Raw genomic sequence first — 26496 nt, forward strand, 5'->3', positions numbered from 1 at the left:
CACCATATAGTTTTCCGCATAATGAAAATAAAAAAAAAATGCTATGTTTCATTTATAATCCCTTGTGGTATATTTAATGGATTATCGGTAGGTGTAGTTCGATAATTCATTAGGTATACTACGGGAACATGTCATGCCTTACAAGGGATAAGGTGTGACATTTTTAATGTTATTTGTACCTCAGTAAACCTTTAATTAAGTCTAGAAAATTATTTCCTAGGATTCCTCGTGGGTCTGGGGTCGGCAACTGTCTATGCAGTGACTTCCCGGTATGGTCATCCATCACCGTGGTTCCAACTCCTTTAACCTAGTTCAATTTCATTTCTTTTATTTTTCCTTAATTTTCTTGGCCTTTGTTTCATCAATTTATGTCTCCTCACCCTAGCTTAAGTGTAGTTCCAGATGTTTTAGCTGTCCGAACAAATATCAGTCGTCAGAACAGTAAGATGTACGGACTACCTACGGTGAGGGTGTTACAATTCTTTCCTTCTAAATAAAAATTTCATCCTCGAAATTTACCCAGTGTAAATAATCAAGGAACCGCTCTCTCTTTGTCTCTTCACTTTTTCGTGTTATAATACTTCATTTTCTCTTTAGTCTATTTTACTAGTCCTAGCTTTACAATCTTATCCTCCTCTTGATTTACTATCAAAAATACGTAGCTCTATATAATAGTACCAAGTCGGTACTGTAATCTACAGCTTATAGCACAAACATCGAGAACATTGTGTAGTTACCACGATATATCCCAATAGATCAGATTTTTCCTATACTTATCCTCAATCAGTTTTGCACTCATCCTCTTTCATCTCATATACAGTCTCTTTCTTATTTCCATCCATTATCTTTAATACGATCCTTTTCGGTTGATAATCTACCATCACCTTATGGCCTAAAGGGTTGGTGACAAGTATGTCATCTTCTAACCTATCTATCGGTATCCTCTTTCAACAGGAGGTACAATGCATATATAGGGATGAATGTAATTAGGGTCTATCAATACATATTTAAAGGTATTATAAATAAAAAATGTACCTCTGATAACATCTACGGGATCTGGCTCCTCTCGAGCCATAGCGTACACACGAGGTACTACTCCATCCTCGGGCTGTTCTTTAGTCTTAGAAGCCCTCTGTGATGTACCAGCTGTCTCAGGTCTCACGGGTCTTCTACCCCTCTGCACTATCGAGGCAGACCTCTCAGTCGGTGGTAGAGCAGTGGGAACACTCCTCTGTGGACAACCTCGTAAGAAATAATCCGTAGATAGATCCACATCTAAAACATCCCCCAGTCAACAGTCGACACTCCCCTCTATGTCTCCTACCATAGTGGGTACATTCTGGCACTAGAATTGATTCCGTTATTACTGTACTTAGGGAACTGGCTATAGATACTCCAGAATGGTCCCTTTGGCATTGTGTTTGGCTCTGTGAACCCTTAGGCTTTTTATTACCAATAGTTAGTGCACTAAACTGGCCCTCTCCAAGACCACTCTTACGCTGTCTGTTTTTCCTGGACTGCTCATCATCTCTGACTCTCTCCACATCCAGAGCTGATGCTACCAACAAAGAGAAGTCTGTAAAGCGATGAGAAGTAACTATCAGTCTGATGTTGTCATTTAATCCGTCCTCAAATCTCCTGCATTTATCAACCTCTGTAGGCATTATCTCCAATTCATATCCACTAAGTATCACGAATTTCCGCTCATATTTGGAGACTGTAAACTGCCTCTATCTCAGTGTCAGGAATTCTCTCCTTCTGGCATCTAAGTATACATGACTGACATATTTCTTCCTAAATTCTGCCAAGCGTAGTAAATTACAATCATTTATTAATTATAAAGTGTAATGTTCAGAACAATTTGACAATTATTTATTAGTTAAATGTAATACATCCCTTTAGCCAAATGTGTGTGTATATATATATATATATATATATACACACACACACATATCACGTGGAGTGAAACAATGAGAATAGAGCTGGATCAGAAACAAATTAAAAAAAGTGGAAGAGAGAAAAAAATTATATAAAAAAGAAATTACATATAAATTCTTCCTTCCATATACAGTATTTATTTCTCCTCACCTAGAAAGAATTAATCAAATTTTAATATCAACAAAAATCCTCTTAATTAGACATATTTACTCTCAGTATCTTATTTGGGCTTTTTTTTTTTTTTACAACTTAAAATTTCCGTTCAAAAATGAAAATTCAAGATAGGAGTCTTAAACTCTTAATAATCCTAAAAGTATTCAAATTCTATATAGGAGGAGTCATGTTGATGAGGACTACCACTGGTTTTATCAACTCCAGTATCTTCCATCTTCTTGTTATTAGCAGCTGGTGGTGGCTCTTTGCTAGCATATTGAGAGAAGTCTACCGGTTCAGGTACGTGCGGAGGCATGGCACTTCTGACCAGAGCCCAGTTTACTCCTTCAAAAAATGGATGTTGTTTTATCTCTGTGGCTCCCCTTTTGCATGCAATGCGTTTATGCGGTTCCTTCACCAGAAGTCCTCTAATCAGATCCCGAGCGACCGAGCTCACTTGTGGTGTATCTGGGAATCTCAATGGCTGCCCTACAACATTGAATAGGGTAGCCCTATTTCCTGAGCCTTTAAATGGAGTTGTTCCATGTAACAGCTCGTATAAGAAGATCCCAAAAGTCCACCAGTCTACCGCACTGCCATGACCCTCTCCACGAATGATCTCTGGGGCTAAGTATTCATGGGTGCCTACAAATGACATGGAGCGTACATTTGTGGGTTCTGCCATTAGTTCTGGGAGTGAGCCTCCGACGAAGAGGCCAAAGTCTGATTTGGATTTACGATTCTTTTTGCTTGGCAAAATGCGAGGGAAAAATGTTGAGGGCTGCATGCAACCATGCACTGCATAGTCATCGTCCAAAATACCTCCACCACCATTCCCTCCGCCGTTGCTTGCATGTGTAGATGAGGACTTGACGAGGGTTGGATTGACAGAGCAGCGAAGTGAGAGGTCGAAATCAGAGAGCATTATATGACCTTCATCTCTTACTAGGACATTTTCTGGCTTCAAGTCCCTGTAAACAATGCCTAACATGTGCAGATACTCCAGCGCCAGCAATACTTCTGAAGCATAGAACCTGTTGTATAGGAACAAAACGAACATCAAACTTTTTATTAATATAAAAAAGAAAAAAGGAAAAAACATTGTACATACTTGCCTATAATCTTACTGGGAAGTTCCTCACCAAAATTTTTGTTTAAATCGGTATATTATGACTTTAAAACATAAGAAATATAATGGAATCCACTAGTATTTGAGTCTATAATTAATTGGCCCTAAATAAAAAAAATCCCATCTAATCTATAGGATTGTTAGGACATTGCATAATTATGAATGGTGATGCCCCCACAAGTCAATAAGGCTTGTTCCGGTGGAAATTAGATTAAATTATATTAGTAAACGATCTAATTTAATTCCATATTTTCCCATTTGATCGGTGAAATATAAAATGGTTGATCACACAACAAATCCAATCTGATCTAATTTAATCTGTAACCCCAAGAGGATAACAGTGTGCAACAAATTCCCGTAGAAAAAATATTTAGTAGAAATAAAATTACAAAAGATGATGATATAAAATTATAAAGTAAGAGGGTTATATATACCGGGCTGCTTCCTCAGAAAAATACTTGTTGGGTTGCCTCTGGCGGAGAGAATGAAGATTGCCTCCACTGCAGAACTCCATGACCAAGCAATAGAACTTATCAGTCTCAAAATAAGAATACAAGGTAGGCAAAAATGGGTGATCAAGAAGACCAAGAATCTCCCTCTCCGTTTGTGCTCTTAGTAGCTTGTTTCTACTTGCAAGCGAAGCCTTATCCATTACTTTCATAGCAAAATGAGCGTTAGTTCCTCTAAGTTCAACAAGGTAAACACTCCCTATATCTCCATACCCAAGACGCTTGAGGAGCCGAAAGTTACTGAGGCCAATTGCACCTTTGGCATTCACCATGTTAATAGCATCCCATCGGACATCACCACCAGTGTGGGGCTTAAATGGTGCATTGGAGCTCTCTAAGCTGTCACTACGATTACTAGCGGTATGGCCATGGATGGTCTTGGCATTAGGTAGTGCTGGTGCGGTTTGACGGTGAGGATCCATCATTCTAGGATCAAGGGGAGGATTAGACATCATATTTTCAGAATTTTTGCTATGTCCTGCAGGTCCATTTGCTGAATCAAAACCAGTATTAGCACCATATTTTCCCATATGATCTGTGATCTTCTTGGGGTTACAGGTAAAATTAGATTTAGTACCTGCTGCAGTCTTCTTCGATTCACTTTCTGCTTCTTCTGGTGGAATGTTGTGGCTCTTCTGCAAGAAAAAAAGAGGGGAAAAAAGAAAAACTAATTTCTTATAATCTCCTGAGAAGAAAGAAATGCAAGCTTTCTCAATTTTTTTGCAGAAATTGAAGGAATAATACATACCATGGAAGAGTCAGACCTCATGGCAGGAATAATTGATGACATTGATGGGGCAACACTACCAGAGAACAACCCCTTGGAAAAAGGTCCCAATGATAATCCTAAAGAAGTAGTAGTTAATCACATTAGTTAGATCATCAAGCATTAATTTATAGCTTTCCCATAAAAAACAATTCATAAATTAGATATGCAGAATATAAAATCTGTATGTGGTGAGCACATCTTACAAAACAATCATTTGTCCTAGGATATTCCATCAAAGCAACACAAAAAACATACAATTATAAAGCTCAACGACGCATAAAATTGATTCATATATAAAAGTGTTTGCATTACCCAGATGAATTCAGGACGAATTGGAATCTTGAACAAAAGAGAAAATAAAAATATTGTAGCTAGCTAGTAGAGAAAGAAACCCTGTAAATTGAAATGGGGTGGCCTGAAATCAAACATTAAAGAAAGGAGCTATTTTGAGGGGGTGAAAGGAGAGAGAGAAAAGATGGTGATGGATATTAGAAATTAAGCTAAAAAGAAATTAAGGAAATGAAAATGAGATGGAGATGAATGGACCACCATGTATGCACCCGTCTGTCCACAGTCGGAGTGGATTTGCTGTAGACAATTTTGAGTATAATTTTTTTTTTTTTTTTTTTTTTTTAAGATTGAGAGAGTTTTGTGGAAGCATAATTCCCATCAATAAATAAATACAGAAAATTCAGATATCATTAAAATTCAAAAGTACTATTCTAATCTAGCTATTCTCTTTCTTCTTCTTCTAAAGTTGGTAACTATTAGAGAGAGAGAGAGAGAGAGAGGAAACGGTCAAGGCTAGGAACAAGGGGTGGATGGCCGTTTAATGCTCTTGTGTTTGTGAAAAATAGGGCAATGCAGTTAGTGGTCTGCCCCATTGCATATCCTCAAATATTCCAGCCTTGCAATCTATTTAATAAAGTCTTAAAATATAGCTGATCTATTAGCTACTTTTTAAGTATTTGTTTGACATTAAATTTAAGGGGTTAAAATTATTTTTTTAATAAAAATATTATTTTAAATATTATAAAAAAATAATTTATTATTTTGATATTTTTAAAATTAAAATTTATTAAACTTAATTTTAAATTATTTTTTAATATTGACTAATATATTTAAAAAAATAATTTTCTTAATAACAATTTCAACAATAATGACAAACAGAACCTAAATCACTCTAAGCTGTTAACTGGTCATGAATTGCTGTTTTATTTTTTTATTATTATTTGACAAAGCTAGTCTCAATATTAATTAACTTTAATATAATATTAATTAACTTTAATATTTAATTTTTATTATTTTTGTATGAGACATGGTACGTGACATGTACCTTAAAACAGTGCAAATTACCAAAGTCAACAAAATAACTTAAATAAAAAAAATTAAACATACAATTATATTTTTTTTATTTCAATTTTTTACAAAACTTTTATGACAATACCTAAAATATTAAATGATTTATTTGAATCATGATTTTTTAAGTTTTTCTATTTGTTCTTAGGTTATTGAATTATTATTTATTTAGACTATTTATTATTTGTTTATCTATTTTAATAATAACATAAATGATATAATGTAATAAATTAATAATTATATATTTGTTTCAATAACAAATAAATTATATAATATAATAAATTAGTAATTATATATTTATTTCAATAATAAGATAAATTATATGATATACCCATATTAATCATTTTACATATTAATAATAACAGTTAGATATAATTTTACTAAACACTTAATATAAATTAACTATAATCAACTATCAGTTATCAATTATCAATTATCTAGCAATAATAATAACAACTACTGGTTATTAGCTATCACCTGCATTCAACAACTAAACTGAATAGACCCTTAGTATCATAATGGAAATTAAATTACCTATATAATTATTTTCCATTTTGATACTTACTATAAGGTATATAATTTTGAGAATACACTAATGTGATAATTTTTGTTAAATTTTATGAAAGATAAAATCTAAAATATAGGTGCTTTTATAAATCTCAAAGAATCTCATCAAATTTTGAATGGATGAGAAAATAAATCTCTACCTTAATGAGGGGTTTTTTTTGATATCTTAAAACATTTCTAAACACTATAAATATATAGGGAGTCTCTAGTGCTTAAGAGAATTATGTTAAATTAGCAAGAACAAGAGATAGATAGTGTTCTAAGAAGAGTGCCTTTAGATAGAACAATCCTAAAACTTTATGGAGTTTTGTGCCTCTCCTCCTATGTCTTGTTATTGGAACTAATTCACTGCATTCTTTATGCAAAATCTAATCAAGGTGAGCCTCCAGATGGCTTTTAGGGGCTATTTTACTATAAATATTGGGAAATCATTAAGACTAATGTAGTTCAAATGGTAAAGGATTTTTTTAGTTCCAATGTTTTTCCTTCCCACATGAATTTTACTAGTATCTCTTTGATTCCGAAAAAAGGATAACCCACAGTCTTTTGCAAAGCCTCTGTAATTTTTCCTAAAAGATCATATAAAAGACTTCAGCCAATCGTTTAAAAGCATGGCTTCATAAAATAATATCCCCTCTTCAGTCAACCTTTTATACCTCAGAGGTGTATTCAAGATAATATTACGACAGCCTATGAAGTGTTCCATGGTCTTAAATTTAGTAAGAGAGGGAGAATGGGTGCTATGGCCATTAAGGTGGATCTTTATAAAGCTTATAATAATGTAGGTTATGACTTTCTATTGTTGGTTATGCGAAGGATGGGGTCCTGTGATCAATGAGTAGCATGGATATCTTATTATTTATCTTCAGTCCAATATGTTTCATTGGTGAATAGGGACCAATCTTAGGTTTTTTCTCCATCCATAGGGATTAGGCAAAAGGACCCCATATTCCTTATTATGCATGATTATTTTAAATGTTCTCTCTTAGATGTTAGACATGGCTTGTGACAGGAATCAACTGTCAGGTTACAAAATTAAAAGATATTGTGATAGTTGCTTAAAATGTCATATCTTTATCATTGAATACTTAGTCTTTTGAAATCATTGAATACTTAGTCTTTTGAGTTTGTTTCTTATTTACGTAGCTTGTTTAATGCTTATTTTTGTGTTATTAGGTGTTTACTAAAGCATATAAGAGCTTATGAAATATAAAGAGATGAATTGAGTATAAAAAGAAGTAAAGTATGCATCAAGCATTTTAAGGCATATAAAGGTGCGATTTTGATGAGGACTTACCCAATGACAAAACGAGCTTAGAGAAATCTTATTTTCATGGTATTTGAAGGCTAAGGGTGAAAAATGAACATATTTGGATAGTAACTCATGTTAAGCTTCTTTCAACAGCCTTAATAGAGCTTATATGTGATCTATTATTTAGAGTTTGAATATGACCTTATGAGTTTAGATAGACCTTAATTGATATATTTTAAGGTGTTATATAAAAAATGAGTGCAATTAGACTAGATTACATTAAGGGTTACATATTAAGTGTGTTTAGACTGTGCATGTTAAGTTACATGGGACCAAGAGTTAGGGCCTTAATTGTGAGTTTAATTATTTTATTTAAGCCCCAAAATAAATAAAATAAAGATGTGTGGGTCCCTTAGATCATGCAAGTGGCAGACTACATAAGGAGAGTTATTTTTTTAACTTGTTTTCCTACTTTAAGTAGGATTTTTTAGAGAAAATCAAGTTAGATTGCAACTAGGACTTCCAAATTAGATCTAGAGTCTTAGTTAACCTATTTTTCTATAAAAAGGATCCCAAATATAGATTTGGAGCTCATCAATTTCCTTTTACTCATGAATTGAAGACCATTCTTGAGTACTTTGAGAAGTAAGATTGATGTGAATGATGATTCACTCACTTTAGAATTTGATGGTGAAATTATGCATTTCAATATTTTTAATGCCATGAGATATCCTAATGATGTATTTTTTATTCGTCATGTTGATATTATTAATCCATTAGTTAGTAAACTTTTGAGTTAGGTGGTGAAGACAAACTGAATGTAGCCATTAGCTACAATGTGGAGAAAGAAAGCAAGATGAATTCACAAAGAGCGCTTGCCATTAGTAAAGAATGGGAGGAGATTTTGAAGTTCATTGATGCTGGATAAAAATGAAGGCTTAAAATTGAGCATGAGACTCTAAACAAATACGCTGCTTAGAAGGAAATCCGAGAGACAAATAGATTTGGATTCTATCTCCATACTTTTTATTCTCTTGTTTTTTGTTTCTCTTCTTTGCATGATAATTTACATTGGGGACAATGTAAGATTTGAATGTGGGGGAGGGTTTCTATGTGTTTTATGTGTTTAGTTCTTTTACTCAGTATTTTTTTTTTCTTTTGAACATTATGGATTTTTGTGTTTTTAAGTTCTTTCCATAGATTAATGAGATTATGCACATTATGAGTATGAATTGATCAAGTTTAATGAGAGCATGAATAGAATGGATATGTTAACTTGCAACTTAGGCTTTTTTAATATGTTAATTTAATTGAAAGATTGAATTTTCTAATATGGAAGGTCAATACCTATTATGAGTTTTGGAGCCTATGATTGAAACATCAATATCAATCTATTTTTTGTTGTGTGGATATTCATTTCTTGATTATGTATCTCTAGAACTTGCTTTAAATTTTTTTGAGATTACATGGATATATGCATACATTTAAGTGATGAAGGCAAATTAGATGTAACCACTTGAGCTAAAATAGCCAACCCTTTGACAACAAAAAGTTGTCCCTTTAGTGAGCCAATTTTGAGCCTACATTATTCTTATTCTTTGTAATTGAGTCACATTATAAGCCTTAGCCTGTAAAGCAAGTGTTTCTACCCTAACCATAGGATTAGTAGATCATTTGAAGCTTTTTGAATGGGTTTTGGTTGGAATGTTTGTAAGAGTGGTGTGAATTGAGGATATGAGTTTGAAAGTATACAGTTGATGTTCCTATGACTTAAAAAGTAAAGTAAAAAGTATTGAATAAAAAGCAAAAATTTCAAAGAAAAAAAGGGGTAAATTTGCATTCATTCCTATAATGAGAGGACATCAATTGTTATAATTATTATTGTTGAAAAGGTGCGAACAAGAAAGTTGAAGCTAGAAAAGAGCTTGTTTGTAATATGACGAATTCTAGTTAGTATTTAGTTTATGTTGTGAATTTATAAGTTTTGGATGCTTTGCTAGTTTCTTTGGCTCTTTAACTTATATATCCTTTGTTCTATACCTTGTCCTTAGTCCCATTATAGCCAAATAAAAGACCTTCTAATTTATGTTATGCATATGATCAAAATATTGGAGATTAGATGGATAAGTAAGCTTATGGTAGTGCATTTTCATTAAATTGAATTTGAAAGAAAACATAATGCCTAAATACATGAGAGAGAGTGATTATTTTACCATATTAGGATCTTCCATTATGGCATGCTTGGCTTTTTTATGAGATTGTTGTATTAAGTTAAATTCTAATGTTTGTTAAGTAAATATTTTTATGATATTTATGATACTTTGAGAGCTTGATTTTGTTCATGCTTATATTGTGTATGTTTTTTATATTTATGGAAGATTAGCTAGAGTCATTATTTTAGGTTTTAGTTAGTTTTGATAGAAGATAACCAAAAGCTAAGTATGGGGGAATTTGATAGTTGCTTAAAATGTCATATCTTTATTATTGAATACTTAGTCTTTTGAATTTTTTTTTCTTATCAAATTAGCTTGCTTAATGCTTTTTTTTATGTTGTTATATGTTTACAAAAGCATGTAAAAGCTTATGAAGCATAAAGAGGTGAATTAAGTACAAAAAGCAAACATCAAGCATTTTAAGGCATATGAAGGTGTGATTTTGATGAGGACTTAGCCAATGACAAAACAGGCTTGGAGGAATCTTATTCACAACATTTAGAGGTTAAGAGTGAAAAATGAACAGATTTGGACATCAACTCATGTTGAGCTTCTTTGGACATCCTTAATGGAGCTTATATGTGATTCATTATTTAGAGTTTAAATCTGACCTTATAAGCTTAGATGGACCTTAATTGACATATTTTAAGGTGTTATATGAAAAATGAGTGCAATTAGGCTAAATTATATTAAGGGTCACATATTGAGTGTGTTTAGACTCTTTATGTTGAGTTATGTGAGACTAGGAGTTAAGGCCTTAATTAGTAGATTTAATTATTTTATTTAAGGCTCAAAATAAATAAAATAGAGTTTTTGTGGGTTCCCTAGTTCGTGCAAGTGGCAGATTTGTGTAAGGAGAGTTATTTTTAACTTGTTTTTCTACTTTAACAAAGATTCTTGAGAGAGAATTAAGTCAGATTGAAACTAGAACTTAATCAAATCTAGAGTCTTAGTTAACTTATATTTCTCTATAAAAAGGGTCCAAAATATAGATCTAGAGCTCATCAATTCCCTTCTACTCATAGTGGCTAAATTCCCTCTTTCCATTCAAAGGTGTCAACTATTTGATCCAGTTACTGATGTAATTTCTTCTTCTTCTTTTGGTTTTTGGAGCACTTCTACATCCTTTTGGTGTATATGGCATCATCATTAACATCAGATTCAAGTTGTTCGAATTTCATTGATAAGGGAAGCAAGCTTTTCTCTCTTCTTTTGTTACTTTGTTTATATTTAATGTTCTTAGTTATGTGTGAGTAGTTTTGTAATTTAGTAGGGAGATAGTTGAAGCCATAGAACATGTTATCATGAGACTATGGTTTGAGTTTAATAAAATCTAGATTTGATATCTATTGTAGATCACTTGTCTTTTTGTTTATTTTATGAATGTTGAATGTATGATTAGTTAGGGTGACCAACTAGTTAATTATGCATAGAAATATATTGCTAAGTTAAAATAATTTAAGTATATAATAACTTGAATAATCTGACTACAAATAGCACATAATGATTTATTTCATTATAAAGATGAGTGTCTAAGTTGAATGAACCACGTTGAATGAGTTTGTTAGCTTAAATTGAAATATCTTTTTAATGATTAATACTATCATTAAACTTAATTATAAGATGCTCTAGTCTTAGATTGAAAGTGATGGTAAGAAATTAATTGTAGAGCACTTCCTAGTTAATCTAATCTCTAAGGAAAGATAATGAAGTTATTAACTTCTATAATCAATTTATTTAATTTAATAAATTTGCATCTTTAGTTAATGATTGATACATGTTACATAGTGGATACACCCTCTCTACTGAATTTGTTGCAATATGGTTGTGTATTACATTCATAAGTGTCATTAGTCTTAGATTTATATATAGCATTCTTAGTTTTAGCATCAATAACTTAGCGATGACAAATCAAAATCGCTATTTATTTTATTTTGCTTATTCAGTTTGATAGATTATGTGTATATTTTATCTGTTCTAAATTCCTTTTGTTTATTTGTGTCACTAAAATCTATTTTCTTATTTCCATTTACTCATTCCCTATGGAATCGACCTCTACTTACCCTATACACAAGTAGTTTAGGTATAGTATTTTTAATTTGTGCATTTAGCATGCATCACATTGCCACACCTTAACTCATCTTTTGTTTGTTGATGACACTTTGTTGTATGGTACAACATCCATTGAAGAAGAGCTCAAATCAAAGTTATTTTGGAGGAGTTAGTGTTTGATCTGGTCAGAAAATTAACCATCAAAAATATGATATTACTTTTAATAATAATACTCCTGAGCAGGTTGAAGTTGAAATTTCCCAATTTTTACAAATTCCAAACTCTGGTCCTCTCTCAAAGTACTTAGGATTGCTTATTTTTTGGGGTGGGTCTTGTATTCAAACTTTATCTTTCCTTAAGGGTAGAGTTTTTGATAAGTTGCAGAGTTGGAAATCAAGGTTTCTTTCATTGGCAGGCAAAGAAACTCATATTAAAGCTATCATCCAAGCAATCCCATCTTTTGTGATGTCTATTTTTAAGTTGCCGGTAAGGTTGGTTAATAAGATATACAAAACGACAGCTAGATTTTGGTGGAAACAGGCCTTGGATAAAACCAATATACATTGGGTAAGTTGGAATAGGCTATCTCGAAATAAAAGTGCAGGGGGAAAGGGGTTTAAAGATATGGCTTTATTTAATGAAGCCCTCTTGGCAAAGCAAGCCTGGCATATTTTGCGAAATGCAGAGGCATTGTGGGTTAGAGTTCTAAAAGGAATATATTTCCCTTATTCGGATTTCTTACATGTTGGTCATGGCTATCACCCTTCATGGGACTGGAATAGTCTATTGAAAGGAAGGGCAGCAATTAGTCCTAGTTTGAGGTGGAACATCACTTGCTCTACTTTTATGAATGTTTGGGATGAGGCATTGGTTCCCACACTCCCAAAATTTGAAGTTTTGAATCAAAGGCCGGCAAATAGCCCAATTATGTATGTTGCTGATCTTATCAAGGGAGGTGTGAATCAGTGGGATAGTAAAATCCCTCTTGGGGCTAGTATCCGAGAGCCAGAAAGAATATGGCATTGCTCTCGTAATGGTATTCCTACTATGAAAGCAGTCTACTACAAACTCAAGAATTTGCAGTATTCAATGTCTTTATCTTCCCCTCCCTCTCCCTCTAGGTAATCTAATTCTAAATTTTGGAAGTATATTTAGAGTTTCTCTATACCACCAAAAGTTCGTTTTTTCATTTGGAGAGCATGTCAAAACTCCATTGCAACAAGAGCTAATTTGTAGTCAATCTGTGTCTACTTTGTAGTCAATCTGTGGAATCTATAGAACATTGATTTTCTTTTGTAACCATGCTAAGGCAACCTAATTTGGGTATATGTTGGGGTTCATTCCTAGGGAGTCTGGTTTTAGTGATTGGTGGCAGGTTTTGATGGAAGCTTCTCATACACATGATTCCTATGAATCTCAGTTGGCGGCACTCCATTGCTGGCACATATAGAAAGCTAGGAATAAGGCAATCTTTAATTCAATCCTTCTAGACCTTATACAGACCTTTCGCAAGGTCCAGAATGTTGTTGAAAGCCGCTCAGTTTAACATCTCAACAACCTCATTCTCTGCCAATGCATAATTCTCAACTGTTTCAGGCCCTTGCTAGATGGTATCCCCCCTCCTGCCGGTGTGTTTAAGGTTAATGTGGATGCATCTTTTGATACTCTTTCTTCTTCAGCTGGGTATGGAGTGGTCTGTCGCAATTATGGGGGTGGTTGTAATTGATGTGTGCAGCATCTTTCGCTTGCATTTCCTCTTTGGTTGCTGAAGGCGTTGCTCTAAAGTCTACATTTCAGCTTGCCTCTCACAGAGGTTTTAGCCAAATTATTTTTAAATTTGTTTCCTTGCACTATGCTTTCTTCCTCACGCAAGGCAAATTCCTGTGCCAACTGGGGGGCTATGAATATTAGGATGGGTAATGTAAATGTGTGTTGGATTTCTAATCCTCCCAATCAAACTGACGTCCATTTTAGATGTGGATAGGTTGTATATTTCATCTTCAAATGAATGACATTTTCTGTTTTATTGTTAAAAAAAAAAAAAAAATCAAGGTGAGCCTCTAAGGACAATAATCTCAACTAAATTGTTTATCATATTGAAGGTGAGATCCAGTCTAGAGTCAGTCTTTAATCTTTATCACTGGTAATTATTATGATCTCAAGAGATCCATTGTGGTGAACGACTTCCGTGGTCCCCCTAAGTTTGGGAAAATTTTTCTTTTTAATATAGCGTCATCAATGGTAGAGAGCTAGCCTTTACTTTCGGAGAGCCAAATTAAGATTCATTGATATTTATAAATAATAATATATTTTTTGGAAAAAAATAAAATAGTATAGATTTATTAATTTTAATTTATTAATTACTTAATTTAACTAATAAATTTTCACTAAAATGAAAAATAATTTTAATTTTCTAATTTCCTTTGTTAACTAACATGTAAATTAAATTTTTATTTTTATTTATAAAAAAATATTTTCAATGTATCATAAAATGAAAATAATCTAAAATCAGAATCTCAAAGTGATTATAATTTATTAAATATTTAATTGACAAAACAATCAATATTTTAATTTAAATTATTAATTTATTAAAAATATTGATTACAATATATTATCAATATATTTTTTTTATAAAATTTAACACTTTAAAACAAAAAAAAAATTAAGTAATTAAATATATAAATTTATTATGTAAAAAATATAGAGTCCGCGAAAATTATACATTTCTCATTTTTATAAGTTAAAATGTTGAATTTGAGATACAATTAGTATTTTGATATTTTAATCCTCACTTTCTCAATTTAATTTTTACAAATTATTATTGTTATAAAACTTATTACAAAATGATTGAAAAAGAATGCTACAATTATATATATATATATATATATATATATATATATATATATATATATATATATATATATGAAAGGTACCCATTATTATATTTTCTTACATTTTTTAAGAAAATTATGCAAATTTTAATTGTTTCAAATAAAATTAAAATTAAATTAACGAAAATTTAAATTTAATGATTAATTTAAAGTTTTACTTCAAAAGACATTTTATTTTTGAACTTATTGTTTCTCTTAATAACAAAGCACATAAAAATTTGAAAACCTTAAAAAAAAAAAAATACATTACCCTCTGCCCTACTCGCTTTAAATTTAAAAATTTTTATATTTTATTGCGTTATTTATCTATTTTTATTTATAATGTCTTAACTAAGTGAAATTTTATTTTTATGGTTATTTGGTTTCATATAAATTATAATTATTTGTTAGTAGTATGCCCTAAAGCATATCATTTTGTATATATCTTGTATATAATTTTATTAATAAAAGGCAATTTTACTTTTATGTTTACATAATCCATTTATGTGTAATTGAAAAGGTCTATTGATATTCTGCTAGAAATTTTATTCTTAAGTTGTTAAAATATGAGTGACAGTATTTCTAGCACAAAGTATCACAAATTGGTTCACAGTTGAGAATACTTCACAAAAGATATGACTTATCTAAAAATATTGTAATCATGTTTGTTCTCAAAATATTAATATGAGATATAAATAAGTTGGAGTGGTGAGTCTCATGCCACATAACAAACATGATAGGCACTTATACATGATAAGTGGGCCAAACTAGTGATACTTATGACAAGCACATTAAGTTTACTCTTGTCAATGCATTGTCATATATCATATCAGTGCATATAATCTTTAGACCTGAGATAACACAGTTATCTTGTATATAGGTGATTTGAGTTTGATACTGCTTTCATACTCATACTGTGTATGAGTATATGGGCATGTGTTGGCTCTTACTAATTATATATAGAGATAGGTGTTGATCAAGATGGAATTTGTTACCTTACGTAAAAAGGGATAAAATCCTATGTTCATTTAATTGTTCTTGATGATTTAAGTTCCTAGCCAGGACAGATAGATTTAGTCAGAAAAGAGTTTCTGATAAGAAAATCTAATTAATCAAGAATTGGAATTAAAAGAGAACATAATGTTCATAGCGAATGGAGTTTGACATTAACCATGACTCCAGCTGGAATTGAGATTTTGTAACGGAGATATTCTAGTGCATGGTAGCATATGATTAAAGGTTCATTTAAGGTATTCCTTATTACTGATTGGGTGGCCATGGCATGCTATGCCATGTGTCAACCATGGTCTATGAGATGCCTGAAATGATTTACAGAAATCATTTACGGTAAGAAAGAGTTCGAATGATATTAAGAGATAATATCATTTCTCATTGCCAATAAGTAATAAGCCTAGTAAGTCACACATCTACATAAGTTAATCACCAAGTAAAGTGTGATTTAATTGATTAATTAAAGAGTTTAATTAATTAATTAATTAGGTTTGGTTTGCAATAAGATTGCAAGGTCCCTGGCGTGACTTGAAACCAAATCTAGGTTGTTGGATGTATATCATAAATTAAATTTATTTTTAATTGTTTAAATATGAATTTAATTGTAAGAAATTAATTGATGAAGATTAATTAATCAATTAATTTATATTTGATATAAATTAATTTAAAGAGGAGAAATTATAATTTTAGGTTGAGAACTCAAATTAAAAAGTAAGGGTAAATTGGTTTTTTTACATGGTGATATGTGGCACCATGAGATGATGACACATGGCACCATACAAGCCTGCCACTTGTCTTCCCATGATGGAAGACCACTTTTTGTGATTTAATTGGAGCTTGACACTTGGCTTCATGAGATTAAGTCAACCAAAAGCAAGATGGGATCTTGTGGTGACATGTGACAAGGAGTAAGTGAGAGTTAACTTTAGCATAAAAGGCAAAAGGTAGAAAGAGAAATTAATTTTTCTTCTTCCTCCTCTTCACTTGGACGGCAACCTTACTCCCTCTCCTCTTCAATTTTTCTTTTCATTAATTCAAAAGGAAATTATTGATTTCTTTTGAATTAAAAGTGTTAGAAAGTGTTTCTAGTTCACTAAACATCCATTAACCCTCATTAAAGCATAAAACCCCATCTTTAAGTGGTTGGCAAGGCTTGAGAAGCAAAGTTTGGGGCTGTCATTGCTACCATTGGTCAGCTTGTGGTGGACAAGCTAGAGGGATTACAATTGGAGTCCTAAAGGCATCCTAAGGACGAGAGATTGATTAATTATGCACCTTGGAGGTTAGTACCCAAAATCCCTCTTTTAGTTAGGGTTTAATAAATTAAATTCCTAAAGTTCAATTGTTAATGGCAAATGAATGTTTAATGCATGCAAAAATGTGTTTTAATATGCTTTTGGGAATTGAAAATTGATTAGGCACATAACTCATTAAGCATGATAAATGTAACCCTAGATTAATTTTTAAAATTCAAGGTTCTAATGCCCTAAATTCCATGTTTCCTAGCCTTCAATTAGTATCAGAGCCACTATATTTGCCATTAGAATTGATTTTGAGGATTAATTGTGTGATTGGGTTAAGTTTGGATTGATTTGAAGTTGGTTCGGATCAAGAAAACCCTAGAAATATCAAACTATCGCAAGAAACACAACCTGGACCATGTTCTGGGTTTTTACACAGCCCAAGGCATGTTTCCAGCGTACACGGGCATGTTAACACGCACCCAGGGGCATGTCGTTCACCGATACAACCCGCGTCCCTTGCGCGCCTCACCCCGTGCTGAAGACAGCATTTACACGGGGTACCCATGTTTTGTCACACCTCAAGCCGTGTAAATGTTACATAGACCATGTTTTTTGTTGAAGGGGCGTGTTGGCTTGGTTTTTGGGCCCATTATGTAATTGTTATATAATTTAAAGCCCATAATTAAGCCCAAACCTAATTAAATAGTTTAATTAGGAATTTCAATCACACAATTAATTTATGAAAATTGTTTTCATAGAATTAAATTTGGAAAAAGTTTTTAAATTTAAAATTACTTGAATAAGATTCAAATTTAATTTTTAGTTGAATATGTGATATTCAATTTAATTTTTAAACATGTATATTTTATTTAATTGTTAAATTTTAATACGCATGATGGATGATCATGGACAATAAAAGACCAATGTGATTGGATTTAATTCTTTTATTTTCTTTTGGGATGCAAAATAATTAATTTTATTTTAGTGACATGTATCATAAATGTTATGATAACTTAGGATGTAATTTCATTTATTTAAGGACTTTAAAGTCCATATTCTTGTATATTCACCTTGGTATGCCAAGGGTTACAATGTAGGAGGTCAAGAGCATTAGTGGGACCAGTGGGAGGAGATCAAGATCAAGGGTTGATTATGTACTCCTTCAACAATTCTTGTAAAATGAGTGAATGAAATACACCTAGAAATGCCCTGATTCAATTCTTGGTGGCTCGGAATTGAATCCCTTAGAAAGTCCATGATCATACCATATTATTTGTTTATCCATGTATGCATGAGATGCATATGAATGTATGCAAGTATGTGATATATTCATGCCAACTGGATAATATGCAAAGTGAGACCATAATAGTAATTAAGCCGACTACAAAATCTTTCAAACAAATGATTAAGTTGGAAATGGTTTAATTATGGTAATTATATCATGGCCCTCCATTGAGGCAGTTATTTTAAGAAATTTTAAATACTTGCATTATTAGCTATATGAGCTTGGAAATGATGCATTTGTTTAAGAGATTTTCTTAAGAATAATTGTTAAGCATAAGATGTTGTAAGTATGTAAATGGTTGGTGGCCAATAATGGATGTGTCTGAGGTCATTAAAATTATTTGCATGCCTACTAGCTCAATGGGATCAACTTAACTAATACAAGATAAATCAACAATAGATGTGCCTGAGATTTTGAGCATTAGGGGCCAAATAAATTATTGAACCTCGCATGAGATGTGATGGGCAAGGAGTTGCTCACTTATAGTTTATTGTGATTTTAATAATGGATGTGCCTGAGGATGATCAATAAGACTATAAGAATTCAATCATCCACTAAAAATCCATTAACTAGGATTTTCGTTTCCTACTTTGGAAGTGTAGGATTCGCCAAGTTAGTGGGAGGACCAATTTGATTAAAAGACCATAATCATTTTGGTTAATTACTTGGTACATTTACTAATTAATCTTTTTATTTCTACAGTTTATTTTCTGATAATAATGAGCACACAGCAACCACCACCATCCAATATCCTTGCGAGTATACTTGACCATAATAGGTTGACAGGACCTAATCTTTCTTATTGGCTCAAAAATTTAAAACTTGTCTTAAACCTAGAACACATTGGATATGTTCTAGATTCAAAGATTCCTAGTCTCTTACCTCGAGGGGCCACTCCAGAGGAATCAGAGATTTTGGACAAGTGGAAGGAGCATGATATGAGAGCAAGATGTTACATGCTTGCTTCTATGACTAATGAGTTAAGAAGCAACATGAAAACATGTAAAGTGCAAATGAGATCCTTTTTCACCTACAAGAGTTATATGGTGAGCACAGCAGGAATATGAGATATCTAGACAGTTATTTTGCATGAGGATGTCAGAGGAACAAAATGTAGAAGATCATGTCCATAAGATGATTTGGCTTATTGAGCAGCTGGAACATCTTGATTTTCACATGGATTTCCAACTGTAGATGGATTTGATCCTTCAGTCCCTACCAGAGTCATTTGAGAATTTTGTGACAAATTTCCATATGACTAAGCAAGAATGCACTATGGCTGGCTTGCTTAACATGTTGGTTATTGCCCAAAAAAATATGCCAGGCAATAAAGGAAAATAGGTGAATTTGGTTGCATCTTCTTCTTCTGCTGAAAAGTTCAAGAAGAAGAAGGGCAATAAGAAAAAGAAACCTCAAGTTCCTGTACCTTCAAAGAAGATAGCCAAACAGAAGGGCAAGACCGAAGCTAACAAAGGCAAAGGAAAGTATTTCCACTGCCAGAAGGATGGGCACTGGAAGAGGAACTGCCTAGAGTATCTTACTTCTCTGAATGACAAGAAAGATAAACCTTCAGAAGATATGTCTATATCTTGTTATTTAGATTTTGATGATGCTCATAGTTCATCTATAGCTTGGGTTTTAGATACTGCTGCTAGTTCTCACATTACTTTTGATATGCAAGAACTAGCAAGTAGTTGCAAACACGAGATGTTAGACTCCGGATTGGCAATGGCTCAACTGTTGAAGCTTTAGCCATAGGATCTAAATCTTTGTACATGTATGGATATGTTTTATATTTAAATAATAATTTGTATGTACCTAATGCTTTTAAGAATATCATTTCTGTATCTAGTTTGACTAGAAATGGTTATGAATTTCAGTTTACAAATAATGTTTGCAATATTTATTTTGGAAATGAATATATTGGCTCGGGTTATATGCATGATGGACTTTATTATTTGGATAATAATGTTAAATACAAATCTAATGCAAGTAATCTAAAAGAATGTAATGCCATAATGAAAATCAACTCAAGTTCAAAACATTTTTGGCATTTAAGATTAGGTCATATTGCAGAAGATAGGATTGTAAAGTTAGAGAAAATGGGAATTTTATCCTCATTGGGTTCTGAACCTACTCCAACTTGTGAATCTTGCCTTCAAGGCAAAATAACTAGATCACCTTTTGTTGGACAAGGGTTAAGAGCTGAAAATATTTAGGAACTAATACATAGTGATGTATATGGTCCATTTAAGGAAATGGCTAGAGGCGGTTTTCATTATTTTATTACCTTTACTGATGATAAATCAAGGTTTGGGTATTTATATTTTATGAAATACAAACATGAATCCTTTGAAAAGTTCAAAGAATTTAAATTTGAAGTAGAAAATCAAATAGGAAAAAGTATTAAAACTCTTTGATCAAATCGTGGAGGTAAATACTTAAGTACTGAATTTGATGAAACTTGAAAGAGCATGGCATTATCTCCTAGCTGACTCCTCTAGGAACGCTATTATTAAATGGTGCATCTGCAATGAGAAATCGTACCCTATTAAATATGGTACGTAGTATAATGAGCTATATTGACATGCCAATCTCCTTTTGGGGATTTACATTAGAATCAGCTTTGCACATTCTGAATAGGATTCCATCAAAGTCAATCTCTTCCACACCTTATGAGATATGGCATGGAAGAAAACCAAGTCTTAAACATATTAAGATTGGAGGTTGTCCAGCTTACATTAAAAAGCTGAAGACTGATAAATTGAAAACCAAATCAGAAAGGGGTCGATTTGTTGGATATCCAAAAGAAAGTTTTGGATATTATTTTTATTTGCCTACATCACAAAAGGTTGTGGTAAGTAGAGATGTCATATTTCTTGAACAACAGTTTATTCAAGAAGGTGGCAAAGGAAGGCAAATAGAGTTAGAATTAGAGAATTCTAACTAATCAACAAATTAGATGGATATAGATCCATCTAGTCAATCTATGCCTATTGATGAAACATCTACAATAATTCCTCGCAGATCAACCAAGATATCTCATCCACCAGAGAGATATGGTTTTCTTCATGCAGATGAACTAGAGTTGTTTATTCATGAAGAAATAGATCACGGAGATGAACTTTTTACCTATGAAGAATCTATATTAGATATAGACTCTTCTAAATGGATTGAAGTTATGAAATCCAAAATTGATTTCATGCATAAGAACTAAGTTTGGAATCTTGTTGACCCACCTGAAGGTATTGTACCTATAGGAAATAAATGGATTTTCAAGAAGAAAATTGATTCTGATGGAAAGGTAGAGACTTATAAGGTAAGACTAGTTGCGAAAGGGTTTCGCCAAAGGCAAGAAATCGACTATAAGGAGACTTTCTCGCCTGTTGCCATGCTTAAATCAATTAGGATTTTATTAATAATCGTTGCATACTATGATTATGAAATTTGGCATATGGATGTCAAAACAGCTTTTCTCAATAGAAACATTGATGAAAACATTTTCATGGAACAACCTACGGGTTTTGAATCCCAAGATGGTTCTAAGGTGTGCAAGCTAAAACGATCCATTTATGGGTTGAAACAGGCTTCAAGGAGTTGAAACATCCATTTTGATGAAGCCAATAAATAATTTAGTTTTATCAAAAATGTGGATGAGCCATGTGTATATAAGAAGGTTAGTGAGAGTGCTGTCACTTTCCTTGTCTTATATGTAGATGACATTTTGTTGATAGGCAATGACATAGGTATGTTGACAACTGTCAAGGTATGGTTGTCAAATACATTCTCCATGAAAGACTTAGGGGAAGTAAGCTATATTCTTGGAATTTGCATCTATAGAGATAGAGCGAAAAGAATAATTGGTTAATCCCAAAGTCTATACTTGGAAAAGGTGTTAAAGAGGTTTAACATGGTTGATTTCAAGAGAGGATTGTTAGCAGTAAGACATGTCTCCAAAGACACCTGAAGAAAGAGACAAGATGACTAAGATTCCATATGCCTCGACTATTGAAAGTTTGATGTATGCAATGTTGTGTACTAGGCCGGATATCGCGTATGCTGTTAGTTTGACTAGCAGGTTTCAATCCAATCCAGGTTTGGAATACTGGATAGCTGTCAAAAATATTCTTAAGTACTTGAGAAGAACTAAGGATTTATTCTTGATTTATGGAGGTGGCAACCTACAATTGGATAGTTACAATGATTTTGATTTTCAATCAGATATCGATGATAGAAAGTCTACCTCTGATTTTGTGTTCATTTGTAATGGAGGTGCAGTTAGTTGGAAGAGTTTCAAATAGAGCACGACTGCAGATTCCACTACCGAGGCTGAGTATATTGCTGTATCAGATGCTGCAAAAGAAATTGTTTGGATAAAGAAGTTCGTGAGAGAACTTGCAGTAGTTTCTTCCATTGAGTCAGCAGTTTCTCTCTACTATAACAACAATGGAGCGATCATACAGGCTAAGGAACCCTGGTCTCACCAGAAATACAAACACATAGAAAGGCACTACCACATTATCAGAGAGATAGTTCGGCGAGGCGATGTAACTATGCAGAAAATAGCATCAGCTGAAAATTCAGCTGATCCGTTCACAAAGCCTATGTCACAAACTTAGTTAGACCGACATCTTGAGAAGATGAGTCTAAGATATTGTAATGAATGGCTCTAGTGCTAGTGGGAGATTGTTAGTAGTATGCCCTAGAGCATATCTTTTTATATGTATCTTTCATATAATTTTATTAATAAAATGCAATTTCACTTTTCTATTTACATAATCCATTTATGTGTAATTCAAAAGGTCCATTGATATTTTGTTAGAAATTCTATTCTTAAGTTGTTAAGAATATGAGTGACAGTATTTCTAGCACAAAGTATCATAAATTGGTTCACGGTCGAGGATACTTCACAAAGGATGTAACTTATCTAAAAATATTATAATCATGTTTGTTCCCAAAATATTAATATGAGATATAAATAAGTTGGAGTGGTGAGTCACATGCCACATAATAAATATGATAGGCAATAATACATGAAAAGTAGGCCGAACCAGTGATGCTTATGACAAGCATATGGAGTTTACTCTTGTCAATGCATTGTCATATATCATATCAGTGTATATAATCTTGAGACCTGAGATAACACAATTATCTTATATATAGGTGGTTTGAGTTTGATACTGCTTTCATACTCGTATTGTATATGGGTATATGGGCATGTGTTGGCTCCTACTAGTTATATATGGAGATAGGTATTGATCAAAATAGAATCTGTTACCCTACATAAATTGATGATTTAAGTTCCTGGCCAGGACAGATAAATTTAGTCAAAAAAGTGTGACACCCCTTTCCCGTGTACAGTATACTAGAGTAAGCAATGTCATACGATGTACCGGCACACTCTAATATACCTTAATTATTTTTATCATAGTTTTGAATGCAACTTGTGAAATATAATTCATTTAAGCCATTTATTGAAATTACAATTTATTTGAGGTTCTGAAAATTTTATAGAAAATCCAGCAGAGTACCGACTAAAACTGGAGAAAGCCGTTCTTCGGAACCTGTTAAAAACACTTCCAATAATCATTTCTCATCATCCTCAAACTCCAGAGATCATCAAAATCTCAACATTTTTCAATTTCATTTCTCAATCATTCGTCTCATATGATAATCATGTACAAATCACAAATAAACATTCACTTTTCCATTCATCAACACAATTTTCATTATTTGCATGAAAATCAAAATATATTACATAAGTTTCATTTACACAAAGGAAAATAAAAATCAATTACAAAATACCAAAATGAAGCCTAGTGTCCTACCAATGCACTGTAGATGGTGAGGTGACACGGACACTATGCAGAGCTGCAGGATGGACTCACCCAGTCTGCAGTCTACTGGGCTCACGATCGATCTCTCGGAACCTACGCGTGGCAAAAGCAACGCGCTAAGCAATGATGCTTAGTGGTGCAATAATAAAATAAAAGAAAATAGCAGAAAATAAATATGTATTTAATGTATATGTCTTATTTGTTTTGTATCTGTTATATTTATTTATTTCTTTAACTTTGTCCATTTTCATTCATTTGGTTGCCCAAGTAACCTATACTGAATGACTGGACTGGATAAACGGGTAAACTGGCACTGGGTATCAAGTACCTCGGGCCGTCACACCATCAGTCACATATGTATCTCCCGGTGTGCATCAGAACAGCTAACAAGCTGTAAATAACAATAGCCACAAGGCCAAGTCCCAACACAATATCAAAATGGCTAAAAGCCATAAAATCACAGAATGGCATATTGCCATATGCAGTACTGCTAACTGAACCCTATTGGCATGCCAAACTATCCAAACCAATCTTGTTAGGTATACTAGGGCATTTGATACTTTAAAATTCTTCAATTTGTGAATTTCAAATTTTGGTGTCACTATTCACTTCATTAGTCAACAAAAATGTTGACTTTTGGATAGAAAATAGGTGTATTGGTTTTAACACTCCCAATGTACCACATTTTGCATTTAAAACTTGTTGGAATTAATCACCAAATCCATCTCTAAGCTTAAATCCAAGAGAGCAGAATTTGCAGTTTTTGAAACCTAACTTTACTGTTCCATTAAGCACTGTTGCAGTGGGAATTTCAGGAAATGGTAAATATGAAAGTTGTTCCTGATTTTGTCTAGTTGAATTTCTTTTTTTGAATCACTCCATTTGGAGTTTTGTAGCTCCAGATATGGTCCAAAAACCACAGCTAGCCGGATTGGAAAACTGCAGAATTTACCAAATCTACAGTACAATAAACAGTGACTGTGAGTGCCTTGTTGGATAGGTTCTGGTCATAATTTGGGATATGTTTCTTCATGAAAGTTGTTTGTCTATATCTTATCTTGTTGCTGTAAAAATTTCAGGTCAAATGGACCATTCTACAGTGAGTTATGGCCAAATGAACAGTTTACTGTTCATTTGGTCATTCTGCAGAATTTAATTGCAGGGTATCCGGATTAGGGCCAATTTTTGGTCCACTTGCTTTGGTCTTTTGGACATGGTTTCTTCAGCAAAATTGTGCCATTATAAGTCTAGTTTCATGTCCAATTGGCCAAACACCAATTGGACCTACACAGCCAAAGATATGGCAGTCCAAACAGGCTGGACTCACAGCCTCATTGCTGCTGTCACTAGGCAGCCTACCAATTGGGTTTGTAACACTTTAGTTCACTTCAAATTATGATTAACTTGCCTCAAATGGTCACTAATTGACCATTAGAATGTCCATTAATCATTTCATAAGCCAAGTCCAATTTTTCACTCCCAAAACCCTAATTTCCCATTTCAATTCACCCATACACCTAGTTAAACACTTTCATTCATAATATATGTGTATATACACCTTAAACATAATCTCTAATTCATTCTAAGTCTATTAAAACAATCAAATTCATTCCTTCCTTAGGGCTGCCAAAATTCATGGTATACATACACATGAGTTTTAGTCCATTTAATTTACAATTTCATACCAAATTCAAGTCCCTAACATGGAAATAAAGAAATATTTGCATAAGTAAGCACTAACCTCTTGGCTCAACTTATTGAACTTGTGAAAACTCTAAAATTTCTCCTCTTTGTGGCTGCCTAGAGCTTTCTTAGGGTGTGTGGATAAGTTTTAGTGAAGATGACTTAGGGTTTTAGGGTGAGGTTTGAGAGATTTTTAAGCTTGAATGGAGTGTTAATGGAGGTTTAGGGCAAGGGTTGAATTTCGGCTGGTTTGAGGAAGGAGGAAGCAGCTGGTGCTTTTAATTTCTTTTGTCTCAATTATCTCTTTTTATTTGTTAATGAAATGGTTGTTTGATTATAATTGGTGGAAACTTTTAAATGACATCATAATGATGTCATATTTGGCATTTTATTGTATTTTCTTTTCTTTTCTACTAACTTTAAATTAGTTTTTCATCAACATTAATTCATATTTTATGTCATAATAATTATTTACTCAACTGGACAAGTCGGCCAAAAATCGTCTCTGAAGGCGAAATGACCAAAATGCCCTTCGTTTGGCTTAACGGGTCAAAATTGTCTGTACCGATTGAAAAATTTTTCTAAATATTTTCTTGGCATTCTAATACCATAGGAACCTCAATGG

The 26496-nt window shown here is 32.8% G+C and overlaps 1 protein-coding gene across 1 annotated transcript; it reads right to left on the bottom strand.

Moving 5' to 3' along the window:
- Positions 1–2064: 2064 nt before the first annotated feature.
- LOC110643767 (serine/threonine-protein kinase AGC1-7-like) lies at positions 2065–5240 on the bottom strand. Its single transcript, XM_058130046.1, has 5 exons — positions 4811–5240; positions 4478–4575; positions 4307–4364; positions 3655–4222; positions 2065–3125 (listed from the first exon to the last, which is right to left on the bottom strand). The coding sequence occupies exons 2-5, from the start codon at positions 4517–4519 to the stop codon at positions 2246–2248; spliced, it is 1548 nt and encodes a 515-aa protein (XP_057986029.1). The 5' UTR covers positions 4520–4575; positions 4811–5240; the 3' UTR covers positions 2065–2245.
- Between the last annotated feature and the right edge of the window lie 21256 nt (positions 5241–26496).

The sequence above is a fragment of the Hevea brasiliensis genome, chromosome 11, assembly GCF_030052815.1.
Source record: "Hevea brasiliensis isolate MT/VB/25A 57/8 chromosome 11, ASM3005281v1, whole genome shotgun sequence".
Lineage (NCBI taxonomy): Eukaryota > Viridiplantae > Streptophyta > Magnoliopsida > Malpighiales > Euphorbiaceae > Hevea > Hevea brasiliensis.

Excerpts from the sequence above, each read along its gene's own strand:
- LOC110643767 (XM_058130046.1), bottom strand. The coding sequence starts at position 4,519 with ATGTCATCAATTATTCCTGCCATGAGGTCTGACTCTTCCATG. Across the intron at positions 4,223-4,306 it reads ATCGAAGAAGACTGCAGCAG|CAAATGGACCTGCAGGACAT; the intron begins GTACTAAATCTA and ends GTTTTGATTCAG. Across the intron at positions 3,126-3,654 it reads TTTTCTGAGGAAGCAGCCCG|GTTCTATGCTTCAGAAGTAT; the intron begins GTATATATAACC and ends CCTATACAACAG.